The sequence below is a fragment of the Xylocopa sonorina genome, chromosome 12, assembly GCF_050948175.1.
Source record: "Xylocopa sonorina isolate GNS202 chromosome 12, iyXylSono1_principal, whole genome shotgun sequence".
In the NCBI taxonomy this organism is placed as follows: domain Eukaryota; kingdom Metazoa; phylum Arthropoda; class Insecta; order Hymenoptera; family Apidae; genus Xylocopa; species Xylocopa sonorina.
In genome coordinates this window covers 10,245,061-10,264,245 of record NC_135204.1, presented here as the reverse complement: position 1 = coordinate 10,264,245, position 19,185 = coordinate 10,245,061, and the positions used below count along the sequence as shown (strand labels likewise).

The following is a 19,185-nucleotide window of genomic DNA, read 5'->3' as shown; positions in this document are numbered from 1 at the left end:
GTACGAACACAATCGGTATACTCCTTTGTGACTTAAGTGTTCGTAACGTTCGAAAGCAAGTTCGTAAAAAAAGTCGATAACTATTTCGTTGATTAAAGAGTATCAGATTCGATCGGGGTGTTATTGTTCGCGACAGTGCAGGAAATGACAAGGTTGTGATTTCATGTAAGACCACTGGATCGTTACGAAAACGGTGATTCGCGAGAAGGCAATCGGTAGCTCTTGTCAAACTTCTTGGCGAATATATTCAAAATGAATAATCTTTCGGAAGAACTAGAGGCCCTCAAAATTACGGCCGACTTTAATCAAGAATGCATTATGTCAGCATGTACTGCTCTGATTCGAACGAGTTACGTTCCTGAAAAGACTGTCGGTGCTAGTCGACCATGCGAGGAGGAAGATTTCAGAGACTGTAGAGAAATTATAGAAAGAAATTTACGAAATATCGAATCGATGCTTCAGCATATCATTCGCAGCTGCAATGAGAAAGACGTACTAATAGATTTAAATGTACCAGCATGGAGAACATTTACTATCGACTTGCTGTTGCTTGTTGGAGAACAATACGAAAAGAATGTTTGGAATACTGTAGAATCTGCATCGATATCGAAAGGATTGGTCAACGAAATATTGCAATTATATAGATACCAATGCATCTCGCAGTTTTTAATGGAACAGGATAACTTTAACACAGTATTGTTAACGCTAAGGCCTAAACTAACAAAAGATACTTGGAGATCCTATCCGGCAGCAGTAGCATGTTACAAATGGATCATATACCAAGTGGAGGTTTGTAAATAAAATGGGAACAAAATAGATTGCAAATTTGATTGCATGTATAAAATTTTCACCCTTTTTTTTAGGAACCAAGTTTATACAATCATATCGAAAATGTGCTTCCAACAGCTTTACTAATCATCGATGATAATGTGCCAGAGAATGTAGTACTAGGTCTTGAATGTTTACATCAAATTCTTCAACATTCTCATCTGGCAAGTATTTAAGCTACGCAAGTTTGGAGTACATTAACGTTAAGAATATACGTAAAACTCTTGAATCTTATATGTTTAGAAAAAAGGATTGATCGACAGTGGATATGCCAATGTAATTCTTCATGCATTAGAACGTTTAACACATCAAAAAGAAGCCAAATACGTAATATTGGTATATGTATGCATAAAATATTTACTCTCTACAATCGAACGCTGGGACAATACATCAAATGTTTTTGAAGTAAATTGAAAGGCTTCGGTACATGTATTGATTCAAATTCAAATTCAATTTTTATAACGATATACATAATATAATATTATTACAGTGGATGAAGAGAGATGATATTTTGGCCGTTCTGTTCGATAATATGGAATTTGAGCAAAATGTAGAACTGAGACGGGTATACATGCTGAGCTTACCTGAACTCTTAACTCATATCGGTTGTGCCAAGTGGTGTAAAAAATTAACACAAATACTTTCTGATTATTGTGAACATCATACTGACCTCAATACATTAAAGGCTACAATGCAGGTAATTATTTTTTCAATTATGTCTCTCTTATTTATTTTCGACCACCTTTATTCTAATTTGAACATTATTTCTTCCAGACTGCAAAAATTTTTCTTGTGATGTTTCATCCTCGAGTGGCAGCCCACTGTGTACCTCTCTACACAATCTTTCTGAAACTGCATATTGATTTAACAAAAACGCCAGTATTCGACAAAGAAATAATGGAAAACTTGGAGGATTGTATTTGTTTGTTATATAAATGGTGCCCGAACGTAAGATGCGCAGTTATGAACGATGATAGAATGCAAATAGTAATTAAAAATAGTATGCAAATAGTATGCTTTGGTGATAGCAAATATTTTCAATGAATGAAATTTGTAAACCCGTTCTAGAACCTAACATAATAAATCATATTATTTAAGGAAAGAAAACATTATTTTTTGTAGTTTCATGGAATATAATATAGTAAAGTATAACAAATAGTACTTGTAGATGTTTTATTTGTGATTTAAAAAATAAATATATGATACTTTGTATTATGAAATAAAGATTTTTGTTAGATATTCTGTATATCTTGAATTATCCTTTACCATATTTAACAAATATTGAATTGGGAAATTATGATTTATTCACAACGATAAAAATTCGGTAATCTCATTCTATAATTTCATATAACTAATTACTATAATCAATTTGATACTCGTAATTACACTACCTATATATAAGATATGTACGATGTGTACTAAAATAGGGCAACTCGACTTTGTACGAAACGATAAGACAAGAAGACCAATTTATAACGTCGTGACAAACAAGTTGTTTGTGAATTTCTTCTCTCAATTTGCAACAGTGTAAACTAAGCAGTAAAAGAATTCACTTGTAGTATAATCATGGCGATGTCACCATTCTTAATTGCGTTATTTATTTTTATAATAGGATGCATAATATACAACTTCATCACTTCGACCCCATTAAACGTACCACCATGTAAGTTACACCTGATACGAAGTAAAGACGGCGTTAAGTGTTCTTTTTTTCTAAGATAAATTATTTCGAAACACACCACCTTTAAGTTTTTACCTACTATTATCATTTGATCAATTTAAATATTTTATAATTGTAACAGGTATCCCGCGACTACCAATAGTTGGATCTTATTGGCACTTGTTATGGTACAATTATACATATCCTTTCAAAGGAGTTCAATACTACGCAAATAAGTTGCAATCTGCTATTGTTACGTGCTATTTTGGTGGTATTATGACTTTCATCGCAAATGACTACAATAGCATTAAAGAAATATTGTCAAAGGAAGAATTCGATGGACGGCTATCAAACGGACATCTTATCTTGGAAAGAGCATTTGGGGAAGAATTTGGTATTTTCTTATGGAAAATATTTTGTCCAAACGGAAGGGATGTGCAGAGTAAAATGTTCATTTTAATAATACGTTCAATGTAAAATTTCAGGTATCTTTTTCACCGATGGTCCACTTTGGAAAGAACAAAGACGATTCGCCCTTAGGCATATGAGAGATGTTGGATTTGGCAGGAGGCATGAAAAGTTTGAAGCGAGCATGATGGAAGAAATCAGCCTGCTAATTAACATGTTGAAAGAAGGCCCCATTAACGACCAAGAAAAGGTAATTTGAAACTTGATTGAAAGCTATTTAAAAAGTTACTCGATTGCATAGTCGACTGCTAAATAAAATCGATGCGTTTCTTAGGCGTACCTGAGGAATGGCTTTGCTCGTTTCCCGGACGTTCTCTATCCATACGTGGGAAACAATATATGGTGCATAATGTTCGGCGAAAGGTTTGATCGTTCGGAGCATTATAAACTGAAATATTTTTGTGAATCTGCTATGGAATTTCAAAGATCCGGCGATACTAGTGGCGGAGCGATATCCGCCTTCTGGTTCTTGAAATATTTTGGAAACATGTTTGGATACACAGGCACGATCAAATCGAACCTTCAATTGATAAACTTCATTAAAGTACTTATTACATTTTACTTAAACTACAAACACCGCGTTTGTACCTTCAATTTATTCTACATCGATGCTGAATAGTTACCGAATCGTTACAATTGCAACAGGAACATTTGGACAGTCGAAAATATTCGAGCGATGGACTGGTGGATCAATATTTAAAGGAGATGAATAAGAAGGCAAATTTAAAATCAAATTTCACTGAGAAACAACTCATTATGACTCTTGTGGATTTTATGTTCCCAGCTATATCTGCATTACCAAGTGCCGTTGTACATGCAATCAAGGCTGTTATGCATCATCCAAAGGTATTGAAAAATGTACAGGAAGAAATCGATAGAGTGGTTGGTACCGGAAGACTTGTCACATGGGACGACAGAAAGAGGTACGACGAGCTTTATGTACTTATTCGAACACGTGCAAAGATATTTTCCGGAGAAAAACCATAATTGTATTAGCTTACCATATACCGAGGCAACAATAAGAGAATCGCTCCGGTATGAAACATTAACGCCGTTAAGCGCATTTCATAAAGCGCTAAAACCTGCCACTCTTTGTGGGTATAACGTTGAAAAGGATACACCGGTTGTCACGAATTTGGCAGCGTTACATAGCGATGTTAACATGTGGGGTGATCCCGAAAACTTTAGGCCCGAAAGATTTCTTAATGAGGACGGTCAGTTGGGGAAAGATTGTACGCTCCCTTTTGGATTTGGTAAGTGAAGAGGTGTAAGCAAATCTTAGTAAGACTGATAACGTTTTCTTCCACGTGGCTTAGGTCATCGTGTATGCGCGGGCGAAACTTTTGCCAGATACAATCTATTCGAATTGTTAGCTGTGTTAGTGCAGAACTTTAATTTTTCGTTCGTGGAGGGTGAACCAACAGGATTGGACGACAAATTGCCCGGTATAGTTGTAACTCCGAAAGAAACGTGGATTCGTGTGCAGCCACGTTATACGTAACGTGTTTAACAAGTATATCCCTGTTGTAATCTTGATTATTATCGAATGTAAATTGTGTGCGCGACGACTATTTTTTTATGTCATTTTAATATGTATATAAATATTTTTTAAATAAAATACTTTATAAAAAGCCGTTAGGAAAGATTGCTTTACTTTTTAGCGTTACGCGTCGATAAAAATATCAGGAATTACAGTTTCTATTAACACGAGAAAAAAACATTTACGCGAGAAAATAAGATCGCAATATGTTTGTATCAATATTGAAACGGCTCGAATAGAGTGATAAGAGAAGAAAAAAGAAAAATCGTTTAGGTTCATATAATATGTCACGAACGCATTTTTCTATTCCTTCCCCGTATTTTCTAGTGAGATATCCACGATCTCAGAGCAGTAGTCGGTGTTTAATGCTGATGAGAAAATGTCTCCCTTTTTAATTTTCATATTACTATTCTTAATTGGATATAAGATATACGAATTCTTAACTTCCGTACCGCCAAATGTACCACCGTGTAAGTTTTATCTGATAATAATTGTCTAAATAAAGTTTCTCGATTGCGAAACGTAAAGTTATCATAAATATTCAATTGCAATTTCATTGTTCTATTACAACAGGCCTTCCACGATTACCGCTCGTAGGATGTTATTGGCATTTACTGTGGCATAATTACAATGTTCCTATCGAAGCAGTTTATTATTATGTGAATAAATTACGATCAAAAATTATTACGTGTTATCTGGGTAGTGCTATGACTATTTTTGTGACTGACTATAATGCTATCAAGGAAGTGTTATTGAAAGAGGAATTCGATGGGAGAACTTCAGACGTAGGGTTTCTTCTAGACAGAGCATTTGGAAAAAAATTAGGTATACTACTGAAGAAGTTTTCGCGAGTGAAAGAAAACGTGGAGAAACAAATAAAATGTAGGAATCATAGTTTGTTTTCTAATAGTAGACAAATTCTAGGCATATTTTTCAATGAAGGTAAATTTGCGCAAGAACACAAAAGATTTATTCTTAGAAATATGAGGGATTTCGGGTTCGGCAGAAGGCACGAAAAATATGAAGCCAATATGATGGAAGAAATTAGCATTCTAATTCAAATGTTGAAAGAAGGTCCCATTAATGACAATGAGAAGGTATTTCACAACATGATTCGTTCAATTACTTTAAAACTGTGAACCGATTATTGAAATGATAGATCACTCTATTTAATAGACGTATTTAAAAGACGGTTTGGTTCGTTTCCCGGATATCTTATTTCCGTATACCACAAACAGTATATGGGAGATCATATTTGGCAAAAGGTTTGATCGCTCGGAATTTCACAAACTGAATCATCTTTGTACGTCTGCTATAGAATTCCAAAGATCGGGTAACCCTGTTGGCGGAGCGATCGCCTATTTTTGGTACTTGAAATATTTCGGAAATGTGTTCAAATACAAAGATTTCATAGATTCAAACCGCAATATGGTAGAATTCATTAAGGTATCATTTATCGTTCTAACTTTTATCTTGTTCAATTTCAATAAGTCGGATTGTATTATCGAAGTACAGTTTCATTCGTACAGGAACATATAGACAAAAACCGGTGCTCGGGCCAGGATGAAGACAGAGGAGTACTAGATCGTTACTTAAAAGAGATAAAAAAGAATGAGAATGTAAATTTTACAGAGCAGCAACTTATCATAACCATTGTAGATATCGTCTTCCCATCTGTATCTATACTGCTGAACAGTATGTTTTTCGCAATCAAATTAGTTATGCATCATCCCGAGGTAATGAGAAAGGTTCAGGAAGAGATAGATAGAGTAGTTGGTACCGGAAGGCTCGTTACGTGGGACGATCGGAAGAGGTACAATGATAGTAATACATTTATATAGGTACGCAGAGAAAAATATTTTACTAGAAATTCAGAAGAATTTTAGCTTACCATATGTCGAGGCGACGCTAAGAGAGGTATTCAGATACGATACGCTAGCTCCAACTACCGTGCTTCATAAAGCGCTAAAGGACACCGCTATTGATGGATACAATGTTCCGAAGGATACAGTAGTGATCTTGTCTTTAAAATCGATAAATATGGATCCCGAATTATGGGAAGAACCAGAAAAGTTTAGACCCGAAAGATTTCTCAACGACGATGGCCAATTGATCAAAGATTTGACGCTTCCCTTCGGGATGGGTGTGTACGAAAGTGTTTAGGAAATCAGGATACCATTTGTAACACGTATAATAATTTTCTTATCTATACGATTTAGGACGTCGTATGTGCGTTGCCGAAACCTTCTCAAGATATCATATGTTCGAGGTGTTCGCTACACTGTTACAGAATTTTAATTTTTCGTTTGTCAAGGGTGAACCGACTGGGCTAGAAGATAAAGTACCTGGTTTAGTTATCACCCACAAGGACACATGGGTGCGCGTCGAACAACGTCACGATTAACATCAATACACATATATTATTCTTTATATTCTGCATGCTTACTATCATGGTAACATTATTTGTAATTTCATTATATGAATAAAACGTTGTACAAATATGTAAATTGTATTCAATTTCTCGCTTACGATTACCCCTACTCTTGCTCATTAAAATAATGAGATAATAACGGATGTATCTAGTCAATGAATCGAGGATTTTAATTGAACGGCATCTGTAGCAATCGGACATTATGTTGACTGCGTATGACCGTATAGTACAACCTCGTAAGTCGCAGCAATATGGTTTCAGAAACAAAAAAAAAAAAAAAAAGAACAAAAAACGAATAATCTTCACGCTATGACAAAACTACAAACGTTGACATTGCCGCTCTTATCATAAAATGCGGATTGCGCATTCTTTATTGTGATGTAAAGAAAGGGTCAGCAAACATTAAAACCTACGATGATCAGTATATACGTATAAAATATAGTAATAAAAGAAAATATTGATAATAATAAGAATTTACTATTGTTATGGAAGTACATAGAAATTTAATTGGACAATGCTTCTTTTTATTATCACAGGAGAAAGCGAATAAAGTAATGGAAATTTTTGTTTCAGTGTCGTTATTTGAAATTACGCATGTTTATTACGATAAACGGTGACAAGTGGAAAAAAAAAAATCAAAATATTCACGATTATATTAACATGTATTGGTACAAACTAAATGATTAGGTCACATATTATATATCCATAAGATAAGAAGGTAAATGAAACAAATTATCTAAGCGTAAATAAAAGATACCCTTACTTTTTCGTTTTTGTAAGTGTTAAAAGATATATATGATATATTAGTGGGGCGACAAATATAATGTAGAAGTAAATCCGAGAATCATTTCGTTATTAACACTGCTGTAAGGATGTCGCCATTGTTAGTTGCAATATTTCTTCTTATAATCGGATATAAGCTTTACGAGTTCCTAAATTCTTCGCCAAAAAATATACCACCATGTAAGTTTTATTCGATGAAAGTAATCGTTACGTCCAGAGACATTCTTTAAACTTATTCTATTTACCACTTAATTATTCCATTATGGCAGCTCTTCCACGGCTACCAATAATAGGTTCTTACTGGCACTTGTTATGGCATAATTACACGCATCCTTTCAAAACGGTCCTCCACTATGCCCATAAATTGCGAAGTAGCATTGTCACGTGTTACTTGGGTAACACGGTAACTATAATTGCGAGTGACTACAATAGTGTTAAAGATATATTAACGAGAGAGGAATTCGACGGAAGATTGATGAACCTAACTACCACATTGTCGGCAGCATATCAAAAACCATTAGGTAATTCCGTCGGAGCAAATTCTTGAGGAAGGTGATAAGGGGGATGGATACGTACAATTTGAAACTAATACGGGGAATGTGGAATTTCAGGCATTTTCTTTATTGAGGGGCCAGTATGGCAAGAACAGAGGAGATTTATGCTTCGCCATATGAGGGACTTTGGGTTCGGCAGAAGACACGAAAAATACGAAGCGGATATGCTGGAAGAAACGTCGATTCTAGTCAACATGCTGAAAGAAGGCCCCATTAACGACAACGAGAAGGTACTTTACAATCCGATAAAAATTACGCCGAAAATTGTAATCAAATTTCAATTTCAAAGTAACTTTTCAATGCCCTCGTTAGGAGTACTTAAAAAAAGGTTACGCGCTTTTCCCGGATGCTATATACCCATATGTCACGAATAGCATATGGAGTATATTTTTCGGCGAAAGATTTGATCGTTCGGAACATGACCAAGTAAGATATCTGTGCAAATCTATCATGTTGCTACAAAAGTCAGGCGATATTACTGGTGGGGCGATCGCTCAATTCTCGTTCTTAAAATATTTCGGTAACATATTCAAGTATAGAGATTTTTCCAAATCGAATCACGAGATTTTCGATTTTATTAAGGTAAACTTTCTCAAATAATTAACACGCACGTCTGACTACAGTATCGTACCGATTAATTATCTAGGAATCATAATTGTTACAGGAGCATATAGAGAAACAAAGACACTTGACTGAAGACGATAAGGGACTGGTATCTCGATACTTGAAAGAGATAGAAGGGACCAAGGATGCAATGTCTAGTTTCACTATGGAGCAGCTCGTTGTGCTCCTTGGAGATTTAATGCTTCCATCTCTGTCTGTAGTGCCAAGTGTAATCGTGCACGTAATTAAATGCGCTATGCATAATCCGAAAGTCATAAAAAATGTGCAGAACGAAATAGATAGAGTGGTTGGAACTGGAAGGCATATTACGTGGGAAGATAGAAAGAAGTATGGCGCTCCTCGTATTTCTTTTTTCTTTTTACAACGTATAGAAAAATATTTTATTAAAAAACCGGAACCGTTTTAGCTTAGTATACACCGAAGCAACGATACGTGAGACACTCAGATACGAGACAGTGACACCGTTTGGCGTATTTCATAAAGCATTAAAAGACACCACTCTTAGTGGTTTTAATGTTCCGAAGGATGCAGCAGTTGTCACGAATTTAACCGGACTAAATAACGATCCTAATTTATGGGGTGATCCCGAGAACTTTAGACCCGAAAGATTCTTGAACGAAAACGGCGAACTGGGGAAAGATTACACGTTTCCTTTTGGACTTGGTACGTAACAGATTGCATAACAAAATTTGCCATTATTACCAGCAATAACGTTCTCTTCCATATGTATTAGGTCATCGTGTGTGTGCGGGTGAAACGTTTGCAAGGTATAACGTATTCCAAGCGTTCGCCACATTGATGCAGAACTTTGACTTTTCGTTCGTAAAGGGTGAACCGACAGGTCTCGATGACAAAATCATTGGTTCCATGGTCATGCCAGAACAAGCATGGATTCGAATAGAACCACGTTGAATTTTAGAGATTACACGTTCTGTTACATATAACGTACTCTAATTTTATCGTTAACAGTATAACTAAAATACTTAGTATTTTAAGTGTTAAATAATTTTATTGTATGAATGATAATTTAATTATAACTCTATTATGTAAATATCATTTAAATAAAACAATTGCGTTCGATTTATAAATAATTTCTATTGGTTTTAATCTCATCATCATTAAGACTATTTCCATGCTGGTTTGAAACAACTACTAAACGATCTCGTAAGTATTCAGATGAGACACCATATGTGCAATTAGCATACTATAAATTTATTTTATAAATGGAAATAGTTAGAGATAAAAATTACATTGCTTTTAATCAATTAATTTACAAAGATTTTTGTAAAACTATAAATTAGTATCATCCGTTATAATTCGTGGTTTAAAATGTTGTTAATTTATTAGCATGTTCATTGTTCTTGAAATGAAAATTTTATACACAGATATTGCCATGTCGGAGAAGATAAGCTTAATCTTACGTGCAGTAAAAATTAAAAACTTACTTAAGTATATACATCTTAATGTTCATCTTCCCAAATTTTCCATTCTGTTTATACAGATTATTTATCGATTTTGCTGTCCACTGAAATTGAAAGTAAGACAAGGTCCAACTATGTGAACCTACTTCCTACCTGTTCAGTGTTGCAATAACGTTTACATTATAATTACAAAATATTAAGAATGCAATTGCAAGTATGAAGTACCCCGTAAGACTCGACGCTTGTACAGTGTACTTTATGCTGTTCGTGGAAATCTTTGCAACTAGTTTACTAAAAAAAAATTGATGAATTTTGATAAAAAAAGCCGCTAATATTACTTGAAAATAAAATCTTTTTTACATGTAATTTTTCCGATAATGACAAAACATTGTTCTTTTAATACGATACAAAAGTACTGTAGCTTTGCACATACAGTATTCTCTATCTACCTTGGCAAGAGTTTCGATCTTTGGGAACACTGGCTTAAAAAAAAATGCCTGATAGTGTCTGATTCGTAAAATCAAACAATTATCATTTCAGCTGGCTCGACGATCGAGCGTTCGGTTTCATTTTTTGTTGATGTCATTGGCCCAGGAACGATAAAGAAATATAATTAACAATGTATAAAATTGACGAGTTTCGCGTAATTTCCATCAAAAATGCATAAAAAGTAAGATGAAAATATGTTGTAGAGTTTGAGTTTTTTTATTAATGAATAGTTTACCTTATCGCACGCGTATAGCATTGATTGATGACTCATGTTAACAGAATCACCATCAGCTCATAAAATTACGTAATCAAATAGTTTCTTATTAAGTAACTCTCAACTGTAGAAAGATTAGCAGTGGCTGCCAACTTAGGAAAGAATACTGTAATGTATCTTAATATTTTCTTATCGCTATTGGAAGTGTACATACAATTTCGCAAAACTACTATTATCATTAACCTCTTGCATACAAAAGGTTCCTCAAGTGGTAGGAAATCAACAAGACATAAAATCACATTGTACATAACTCCACATGTGTATTTTAGTTACTAATTAGGATTTAATTTTACAATGCACTTCTTTTGTAGACGTTCACACAGTCCATTTCATATAATTCTCTACATGAAATATACTTATTCTCTGTGTACCAAAACATATATTCCCAAACAAATTAATATTGCATATTTAAATTTGGGATATTCGTTCATATATATTGTAATCATTCCTACGTACGGTAAGAAACCTCTTGCTCTACCAACAACGTCTTTATGAGTCAACCACAATTGACCGGGTGCATATAAACCTCTATCGTCAACAGAATTATTATCACCCTTTGTTAAAAATTTAACAGTATTATTTTGATCACCCCTAAAATGCATTAATTAACCATCAATAACAACTCTTACGCCTATAACTTCTATCTCTATCGCTGCAAATATCCTGAAGATACTTACTTTTCGTGTAGCTTAAGTACTCTGTGTACAATTGGAATATCTCTACCTTCAACTTTAAAAACAATAATTTCTCCAACCCTGACTGGCTCGTCTTGATAATTGGTTAAAAATAATAAATCTCCCCTGTGAAACGCTGGTTCCATACTACCGCTACAATATTAACACGATATTGAAACAGTAGCTTAAAATATTAAACCGGTAAACTTAGTTCTATGCAAGGGAGGTGCTAAACGTCGAACTTAATGTACTTTTGTAAACTATCTAACATTCTAAACGCGTCAAAATACATATGATTGCAATTTTTTATTATAATTTTCAAGTAAACGAAAATATATACGTGGCTCTTTCAACGCATTATCATAAACAGTTGCGACAATGTTAAAGAGCATGAACCACCGTAAAAAATAGAATAGAAAATCAATAATGTTACATTTGAAAAAAGATGAACTTATCTGCGCGAATGATGCATCGAAGTAAATGTTAGGTTATCTGTTCAAATACCTGAGAACCACCACGATCGGACTTTCGCTACCCGATACAACCATTAAGCCTTTCCATATCATCAAGGCGGACGAAACGATCATACCAAAGCTCAATATTTGATACAGGAACTGTAAGAAGAGGTAGAAGACAATTGTAATGTGCATATTTCTCGAACGGCCATATGCGTTTCGTCACAACTATGCACAACGGTAACACGAGCCAAGAAATTTATTTACCTGCCGTTTGTTCATTCGCCGCACGTCGTCGAATACCGATTGCAACATGGTCACAATTTTTTTTCTGTGAAAATTACAATAACCAACTAAACAAAACAACTTCAATTTTAATCCATCCGAACACAACCGGCAACAACCAGTCAGTGTAATACCACGTCACGTAAACAATGAACAAGGAACGTCAAACAAGGAACTAGGGACAAGGAACATGTGAAACGGTCCACGTTCGTTAGTGAACAAAGGAACGCGCGGTAACACTTTCAAACAGCGTACTTCGTCCGGTTATTTTATCAGTTAAACGATACATTTTTATTCCGTTCGCGCTAAAGCGATGTTTCAAACCAATTTCGATTATGTGCTTATCACTTTTTTTTACAAGTTTAGTTATGTGCCTTTGTTATGTGTGTAAAATTCTTGAAAAGTTTAACAGACGCTTCCCAGCCATCTTTTGTAGTGCATTACGTTCAAGAATGGATACCTTGCTTAACGGTATTACGGTATGAAGATTCTTCCAGGAGGGATAGAAATAAAGGTACGTACATTTTATACGGTTATACAGATTATTTATTTATTGAAAATGAAATCCGAAAGAAAAATTTTTCATTTGTGCGAGCTACAATCGCACAGCATTGTACAAGCGCGATAATAAGTGATTATACGATATGTTATGCACATTAAATACATAACAAATGTGAAGTGCCTTAAATGAATGTAAGGAAAGTTAATTTCATTCATAAAATTTATCTTTCTTCGTTGGATCGTCGGATTTGAATCGGGCAACGAATATTTCCGGCGCCATATTAACTTCTGCGTCGACTTTTTGAAACTTGTGACCGTTACGCGCACCATCCTCGTTCAAAGTACTAATTTTTGACGCGTTTGCAGTAAAATCAGTACTTTTCATCGAATCACCGTGATTCTCTTCGTTTATATACCACTGCGATACCATTTCCTTTAACGGTTGTAAATGATTTACATTTTTCTGAACTTTTTCCAATTCTTCGTTGCAGAGGCGCTCCACTTCAATCAGTTTTTGTTTGTACGCGTTTGCAATCATCTTCCAACGAGCATTGTAACGCTTTTCAGCTTGGCTGAACGTGTATCCATCTTGATACTTGGCCAGCCTTTTCTCGTACTCGAGTATCGCCAGTCCCCTGTACGTGTCCTCGGATGTAACGTCTAAAATATCTCCTGCACCATAAATTAGTCGATTCGATGAACATTCTCTGATAATTATTTCATGTTTCATTCGATAAGGAGGATTACCCAAATTATTAGACAACGGCGATTCCACAGCATAAGCTGCCGCAGCTGCTCGAGCAGCCGCGGTTGCTTCTTCTAGGGCTAACGCGTCCTCTTTCTCGCGTAAATGTTGAAATTCTTCTCTTTCCTTCTTCCACAGTTCTATTTCCTCCGTTAACTCGTCCCTTAGATTCCTCATTACTTCGCCGAGTGATTCTATGCGTTGTCGAAGAACGTAGCTGTTAGTTACGAAAATTGTTCAGTACGATGCGCGATGATTGTTATATATCTCTTTTTAATTAAAAAAATAAAAGCATGTATACTTTGAATCTTTATCCTCCGGATAATTTTCTTCCGTCTGAGCCCGTTCTAAAATCACCGATGTATCTTCCGGTTGTTCGAGAACGGCCGAAAGTTTCTCTAACGAATCGTCGTTTTCAGCAGGGGGATCGCAATTTGGTATTACGCTTCGAAGATCTAGCGTTAAATCGGTGTTTCTTTGATCCATTTTCCTCTGCTCGTTATCAGATAATTCTTCGCATTGATTATTGATATGCTGAACGCTCTCGTCGTTGCTTGAGCATTCCGTTGGAATTTCTGTAGAAGTTGCATATTCTGTTTCCATTCCAATTGTTCGCACGCAAAGATGTACTTATTTAAAGATCCAGTTGACTGAAGTTGTTCTGTTTCGTATATACATGTTTGATTTTATGATACGACGTTGTTTCTTCACTACACATGTGTATATTTCTCAAATAAGTATAAGAAAAATATATATTGTAATTCCATCTATATGTTTGTAAACATCGCATAATTAGTAAGGGTAGATATTATTCAAGGTGAAATGATAATTTCCCGATAAACGGAACGACAAAGACTGTAAAAATATTCTCCAAGTTTTTCGTTCTTCGTTTTTTCCGTCTGTCCATTATGTTTTCTTCCGAAAGAAAATTATCCAAATCGATGCAAAATGGGTATGTGTGTTATATCGAATTCTTGGTACAAGATAACGTAGTGTGTGACCTCTTCTACCATGGATACCACGTTACATAGTTTAGTACATTATTATTGATTTTCTCTGTATTGAAGCTAATTATTTAAACTATCCGATGGTTTTTCTGTGATGTAATGTAAAAGTAAAAAGTTGACCGTGAATACATTTAACAAATGAAGTTAAAATCCATTCAACAGAGCCAGACATTCTGTAATATATACATGCATGTTAGTTCCATTGCCACAGGTTATGTGCATCGGTATTAACAGCAATGGAGAGTACAGAAGAACGTTGTATTTATTGAAATAAATTCCAAAAAGTGTTGGATCTTTTGTTAGAGTTTCATATCTTTTAAGCCAGTGACGTAGAAACTGTACATCTAGAAATATGATGACAGTAAGAGGTTAATTTAAAACTTGAGTATAGCGGATTTTCCTTGTACCAAGATTCTTCATTGACAGAAAACATGTTTATATATCTGTGGTCACTAGTACGCTGGTATTTCAGACCCATTGTAAAATGGTTGCTAAGGCATACAACGCAAATGTGCGAGCTTCAAAGAATTTGTTACGGAGAACCATCGGGGGCACGAAGAACACTAGCTGTAGAAGAATCTCTTAAGTTATCTAGAAACCCTAATATTAAAACACTTGTAGCCTATTTAAATGACTTTGCTGATCAACATGCGATCACAAAGGAAGCGGAGCATAAAATTTTAAAGGAAGCTATTATAACTGTAATGGTAACTAAGAAAATAAATCCAACTGCACATCCTGACTTTGCCAAGTCGTTTGGCAAATGCATAGAATTAATATGGGGTTATAGACAGCTTTGCGTGGAATGCGAGGAACTCAGGAAAACTCCATATGATGCTGAAAATTCAGAGCACGAATTATTGCTGTTAAAGTTGTGGAAGTTGTTGATGCCTCATGAGCCATTAGACGCTAGAGTTACCAAGCAATGGCAACAAATTGGCTTTCAGGGTGATGATCCAAAGACAGACTTCCGTGGAATGGGAATCTTGGGATTAGAAAATCTAGTTTACTTCGCTCAAGAGTATCCTAGTGCCGCTGCGCATGTATTGTCGCATTCTACGCATTCGCGTTACGGTTACGCGTTCGCGATAGTCGGCATAAATTTAACAAGTATGGCGCTAAGATTACTGAGGGATGGAAGTGCTAAAACCCATATTTATAATTCTTCGAAAGGCTTTCCAACCATTCGTGCTTTTCATCACTTTTATTGTTATCTCTTCTACGAATTTGATGGGTTTTGGATTCATTCGAAACCGAGTAACATGATGGAATTCTCATCTATACAAGAAAAGTTTGAAAATAGCATCAGAATGGCACTAGCAGACTCGTCTACAGTCTTTAGGATAAATATATCTGTCGATAATGTTTGAATAGATAAATGCAATATTTTCTGTTGATAAGACCAAAAAGATATCACACAGAGAATGAATATTATTATCATTGCAGTGCACAAAGCTACTTTCTGCAATATACGTCGCACAGATTGTCTTATGAATGACTAGAGAACAACATTATATTGTAAATCTTGGAAAATACAAGAAGTATCATTAAGTTATTAAGTTACAGAAAGATACAAAAAGTCTTGATACATTTGATATATTTTTACTTTATTTTTCTACTGGCAATAAAGTTAATAAATAAGGGAATATATACATGGAGGGGATTTACAGTCAAACAGGAAAATCGTTTAGCATAAATAAGTTGAAGTACAACGTATATCCAAATAAATATGTTACTTTCAATCTGTTTTTATTTAACTTTTGACTAGGTGCGTGTCAAATGTAAAGAACTATTGACATATTAATTCAGACATTTTTCCTTAGAAAAAAAATTTTGATGTCTGGTAAATATTACAGGCATTGTTTCTGTAACAGCAACAGTTTTTATTCACGAGTATTTATTGTAAAACATAGAAAATTTCTTTGTTAAAAGAAAGAAAAATCATCCTGGAATAATTATTATACATATTTTATATAGAATAAAAAAATGCAATTTTCAGAAATAGAATGTACACCTATTTATATCTTTTTCAAACGTTTATATTATGGGTACCGGTCGAATGTATAATATTATAGGAAAGAATATTGTAAGACTTGTTAAAAATAAAAAAAAATTAGTCTTATTTAAAAGTTAATTGTTCTTTATAAAATAAATGTGCTTTATACAGGTATAAATGTTAATAGCTTGGCACAGTACCCATAATATGTGCCTTTGATATACGAAATAGTTAGTCTTTCTTTTGGGCCGTCTCAGTTTTACGTCTAAATTTCGAAGCTACAGAAATTATAATAAGCACACCAATTGTTATACTGCCGAGCTTCATCACCCACGGATTTTCACGAAGAAAATCTGCACTTATTTGTACAACATCGTCGCTGAAAAGAAAAATATGTAATAATTATACTGTACAGATGTCCGTACATAAAAGGCTGAATCCACTAAGAATGTGTTCAAACGTACAATGGGCTTTGCGGTACAGGGACTGGTTCAGCGCGTGCGTTTCTGTACCATTCTTTCGCGAACGATACGAAAGAGTTAATATCATATTTCGGAATCTGATAGCGATACATTTTACCATGTCTGAAGCTGCAAGTACAAAATAAATTATGTTCAACTGTAAAGCATCTTATAGCCTTATTAAGTTCCATTTACTATAGCGACTTCTAATCTGCATTTTTGCTATTTTTCTAATGTAATAGGTGATTTACTCTTCGGAGCAAAGAGCATGCTCCTTCACACTTACAATATAAATGTAGGAACTTCGTAAACATTAAATCTTCTGGCTGTGTAAGCACCGGTTGTATACTTATCGATACGTGCTACATTGACCCTTTGCTTCAGCTTTGCAGCTACAGCTTCCCACCTTGCAATCATTCTCACACATTCTACACAGTCTGTGCTATAACTTTATTTAAAGAATGTACAGAGGATATGATTATACTTGTAGGAAGTGAGATGCGCTCTAAACATTCAGACAAACTAAAATACTCACAACATTACGAACCAATCCCCAGTTGTTGCCCCGCTACTTGCTTGTGTTAAATGTTCGAACGTATCGTCTGTAAGTTCTTTTACCGTGGGTTCCCTATTCTCAGTGAACATGGTCAAAATCTCTTCGTCATTAAGCGGACCTACAAGAAACAACTTAAAAAAGTTGGCAAAAGTATCATCTATCAAAATATATTCTTTTCTTCACGTTTATACCATCATAGAGCAAAGGCATTCCATGTCGGAAAAATACAACCGCCGGCTCTTTATCGGCACTGTAAAGACGAAGTAATTGGCTGTCAATGGCTTTGACGACCCAAGCAGACAAAGTATTCACTAAATCTTCCCGTAATAGGATCATCTCGTTCTCGAAATTGTCGCATGCCTCGCAATCTTTCCGTGCTATAAATATTGCGTAAACATAGAAATTGATAGGAAGAGAAAAAAATGTGTAATCTGTTAACTGAACAAATTACGATTTATTCCGCTTGAAAAAAAGAGAAAGGAATATATGCGAAAAAAACTTATATTTCGTCGATAGGTTATGAAAAGATTTTGTGGAAAGGATAAGGTGAAATGGATTGATTCTATTGAAAAATTGTGTTAAATAGGTTTCTTGTCCGAATTTTTATAGCAATTCTCAACATTAAACAGCTCTTGCAGTCAGAAAAGAAAGATACGCATGGATACGAATAAAAACTTACAGAACAGCACGACCACATATTTCTCTGTTTTTATAAGATTTATAAGCTCTTCGTCACTTACTGTTTCAAGACTGGCGGAATAAACGCCAGCGAAACAGCATATCGATATTAAAAATGTTAGTCGTAACATTTCACCTGGAATTAGATCAACAATATTGCATGGAATATTTTCACCGGCAACTCGTATACGTCAAAGAGGTTAACGTTGATTATCCTATTTCATTATATACTCTGTTCGCGATCTGCCTAAAGTCACGGATGTTTTAGTTTACTTTATATATCTAACAATAATTTATCATCAATCAGAGGACGCGTTAATAGTGTTATTTCATTTCACGCGATAATCTTCGAAATTTATCGAAATTCTAGGACAAACTAACATTTTTATTTCGATTAGAGTACACATTAAAAATGTATCTCTAGGAACCGTGCAATAGCAGAATTAAAAAAAGAAATTTGATATTTAAAGATAACGAAGGAACATGTAATATGTTTTCATGTTTTTTCTCATTTTAAAGATACAAAGTACTAGATTACTTTTACAAGATAATAGGGTTGGCAATTCATCCATGACTGCCAACTGGGAAAATCCGGGCTAGTTTTGTTACAGATCGGACCAAATTGATCATAAGCGCCGAGTCTGGATGAAAACTGAATGACGAATAAAAAGATAATACAAAATTGTACATCCGTACAAAGCTAATATTAGACTTGATAAAAATACTGAAATACTGTGCAACCAACATGTACTCGA

General features: G+C 34.8%; 7 protein-coding genes across 8 annotated transcripts in view; 4 read left to right on the top strand and 3 right to left on the bottom strand.

Moving 5' to 3' along the window:
• Positions 1-16,388, top strand: part of LOC143429954 (ELMO domain-containing protein 2) — a 138,814-nt gene extending 122,426 nt beyond the window's left edge. The window contains exons 2-3 of the mRNA XM_076905839.1: positions 14,608-14,684; positions 15,212-16,388. Coding sequence (XP_076761954.1) covers positions 14,641-14,684; positions 15,212-16,109 — 942 coding nt within the window. The 5' untranslated portion in view covers positions 14,608-14,640 and the 3' untranslated portion in view covers positions 16,110-16,388. The remainder of the gene's footprint in view (positions 1-14,607; positions 14,685-15,211) is intronic.
• LOC143429951 (TELO2-interacting protein 2) lies at positions 8-2,074 on the top strand. Its single transcript, XM_076905835.1, has 5 exons — positions 8-789; positions 864-992; positions 1,072-1,233; positions 1,319-1,525; positions 1,603-2,074. Exons 1-5 carry the CDS (start codon positions 253-255, stop codon positions 1,870-1,872), a joined length of 1,305 nt encoding a protein of 434 aa, XP_076761950.1. The 5' UTR covers positions 8-252; the 3' UTR covers positions 1,873-2,074.
• LOC143429646 (farnesoate epoxidase-like) lies at positions 2,634-6,988 on the top strand. The gene is made up of 13 exons (XM_076905321.1): positions 2,634-2,882; positions 2,974-3,146; positions 3,231-3,500; positions 3,602-3,879; positions 3,953-4,209; positions 4,273-4,454; positions 4,852-4,966; positions 5,070-5,321; positions 5,421-5,593; positions 5,673-5,942; positions 6,026-6,309; positions 6,383-6,639; positions 6,716-6,988. The coding sequence occupies exons 1-13, from the start codon at positions 2,765-2,767 to the stop codon at positions 6,898-6,900; spliced, it is 2,814 nt and encodes a 937-aa protein (XP_076761436.1). The 5' UTR covers positions 2,634-2,764; the 3' UTR covers positions 6,901-6,988.
• LOC143429971 (putative cytochrome P450 304a1) lies at positions 7,748-9,868 on the top strand. Its single transcript, XM_076905869.1, has 7 exons — positions 7,748-7,890; positions 7,980-8,231; positions 8,322-8,494; positions 8,577-8,846; positions 8,929-9,215; positions 9,295-9,551; positions 9,622-9,868. The coding sequence occupies exons 1-7, from the start codon at positions 7,800-7,802 to the stop codon at positions 9,798-9,800; spliced, it is 1,509 nt and encodes a 502-aa protein (XP_076761984.1). The 5' UTR covers positions 7,748-7,799; the 3' UTR covers positions 9,801-9,868.
• Twr (signal peptidase complex catalytic subunit SEC11 homolog C twr) lies at positions 10,085-12,638 on the bottom strand. 2 transcript variants are annotated; one of them, XM_076905871.1, is made up of 5 exons: positions 12,469-12,638; positions 12,251-12,360; positions 11,750-11,899; positions 11,529-11,663; positions 10,085-10,462 (listed from the first exon to the last, which is right to left on the bottom strand). In XM_076905871.1, the coding sequence occupies exons 1-5, from the start codon at positions 12,514-12,516 to the stop codon at positions 10,459-10,461; spliced, it is 447 nt and encodes a 148-aa protein (XP_076761986.1). In that variant the 5' UTR covers positions 12,517-12,638; the 3' UTR covers positions 10,085-10,458. The 2 variants fall into 2 exon arrangements, with proteins under 2 accessions (XP_076761986.1, XP_076761985.1); XM_076905870.1 differs by lacking the exon at positions 10,085-10,462 and having other exon boundaries at positions 11,308-11,663.
• LOC143429953 (uncharacterized) lies at positions 13,083-14,335 on the bottom strand. The gene is made up of 3 exons (XM_076905837.1): positions 14,034-14,335; positions 13,735-13,949; positions 13,083-13,659 (listed from the first exon to the last, which is right to left on the bottom strand). The coding sequence occupies exons 1-3, from the start codon at positions 14,333-14,335 to the stop codon at positions 13,196-13,198; spliced, it is 981 nt and encodes a 326-aa protein (XP_076761952.1). The 3' UTR covers positions 13,083-13,195.
• A 470-nt stretch (positions 16,389-16,858) lies between the features above and the next one.
• On the bottom strand, positions 16,859-18,668 carry LOC143429955 (protein disulfide-isomerase A4). Its single transcript, XM_076905840.1, has 6 exons — positions 18,432-18,668; positions 17,944-18,129; positions 17,732-17,870; positions 17,483-17,644; positions 17,200-17,325; positions 16,859-17,114 (listed from the first exon to the last, which is right to left on the bottom strand). The coding sequence occupies exons 1-6, from the start codon at positions 18,559-18,561 to the stop codon at positions 16,967-16,969; spliced, it is 891 nt and encodes a 296-aa protein (XP_076761955.1). The 5' UTR covers positions 18,562-18,668; the 3' UTR covers positions 16,859-16,966.
• Between the last annotated feature and the right edge of the window lie 517 nt (positions 18,669-19,185).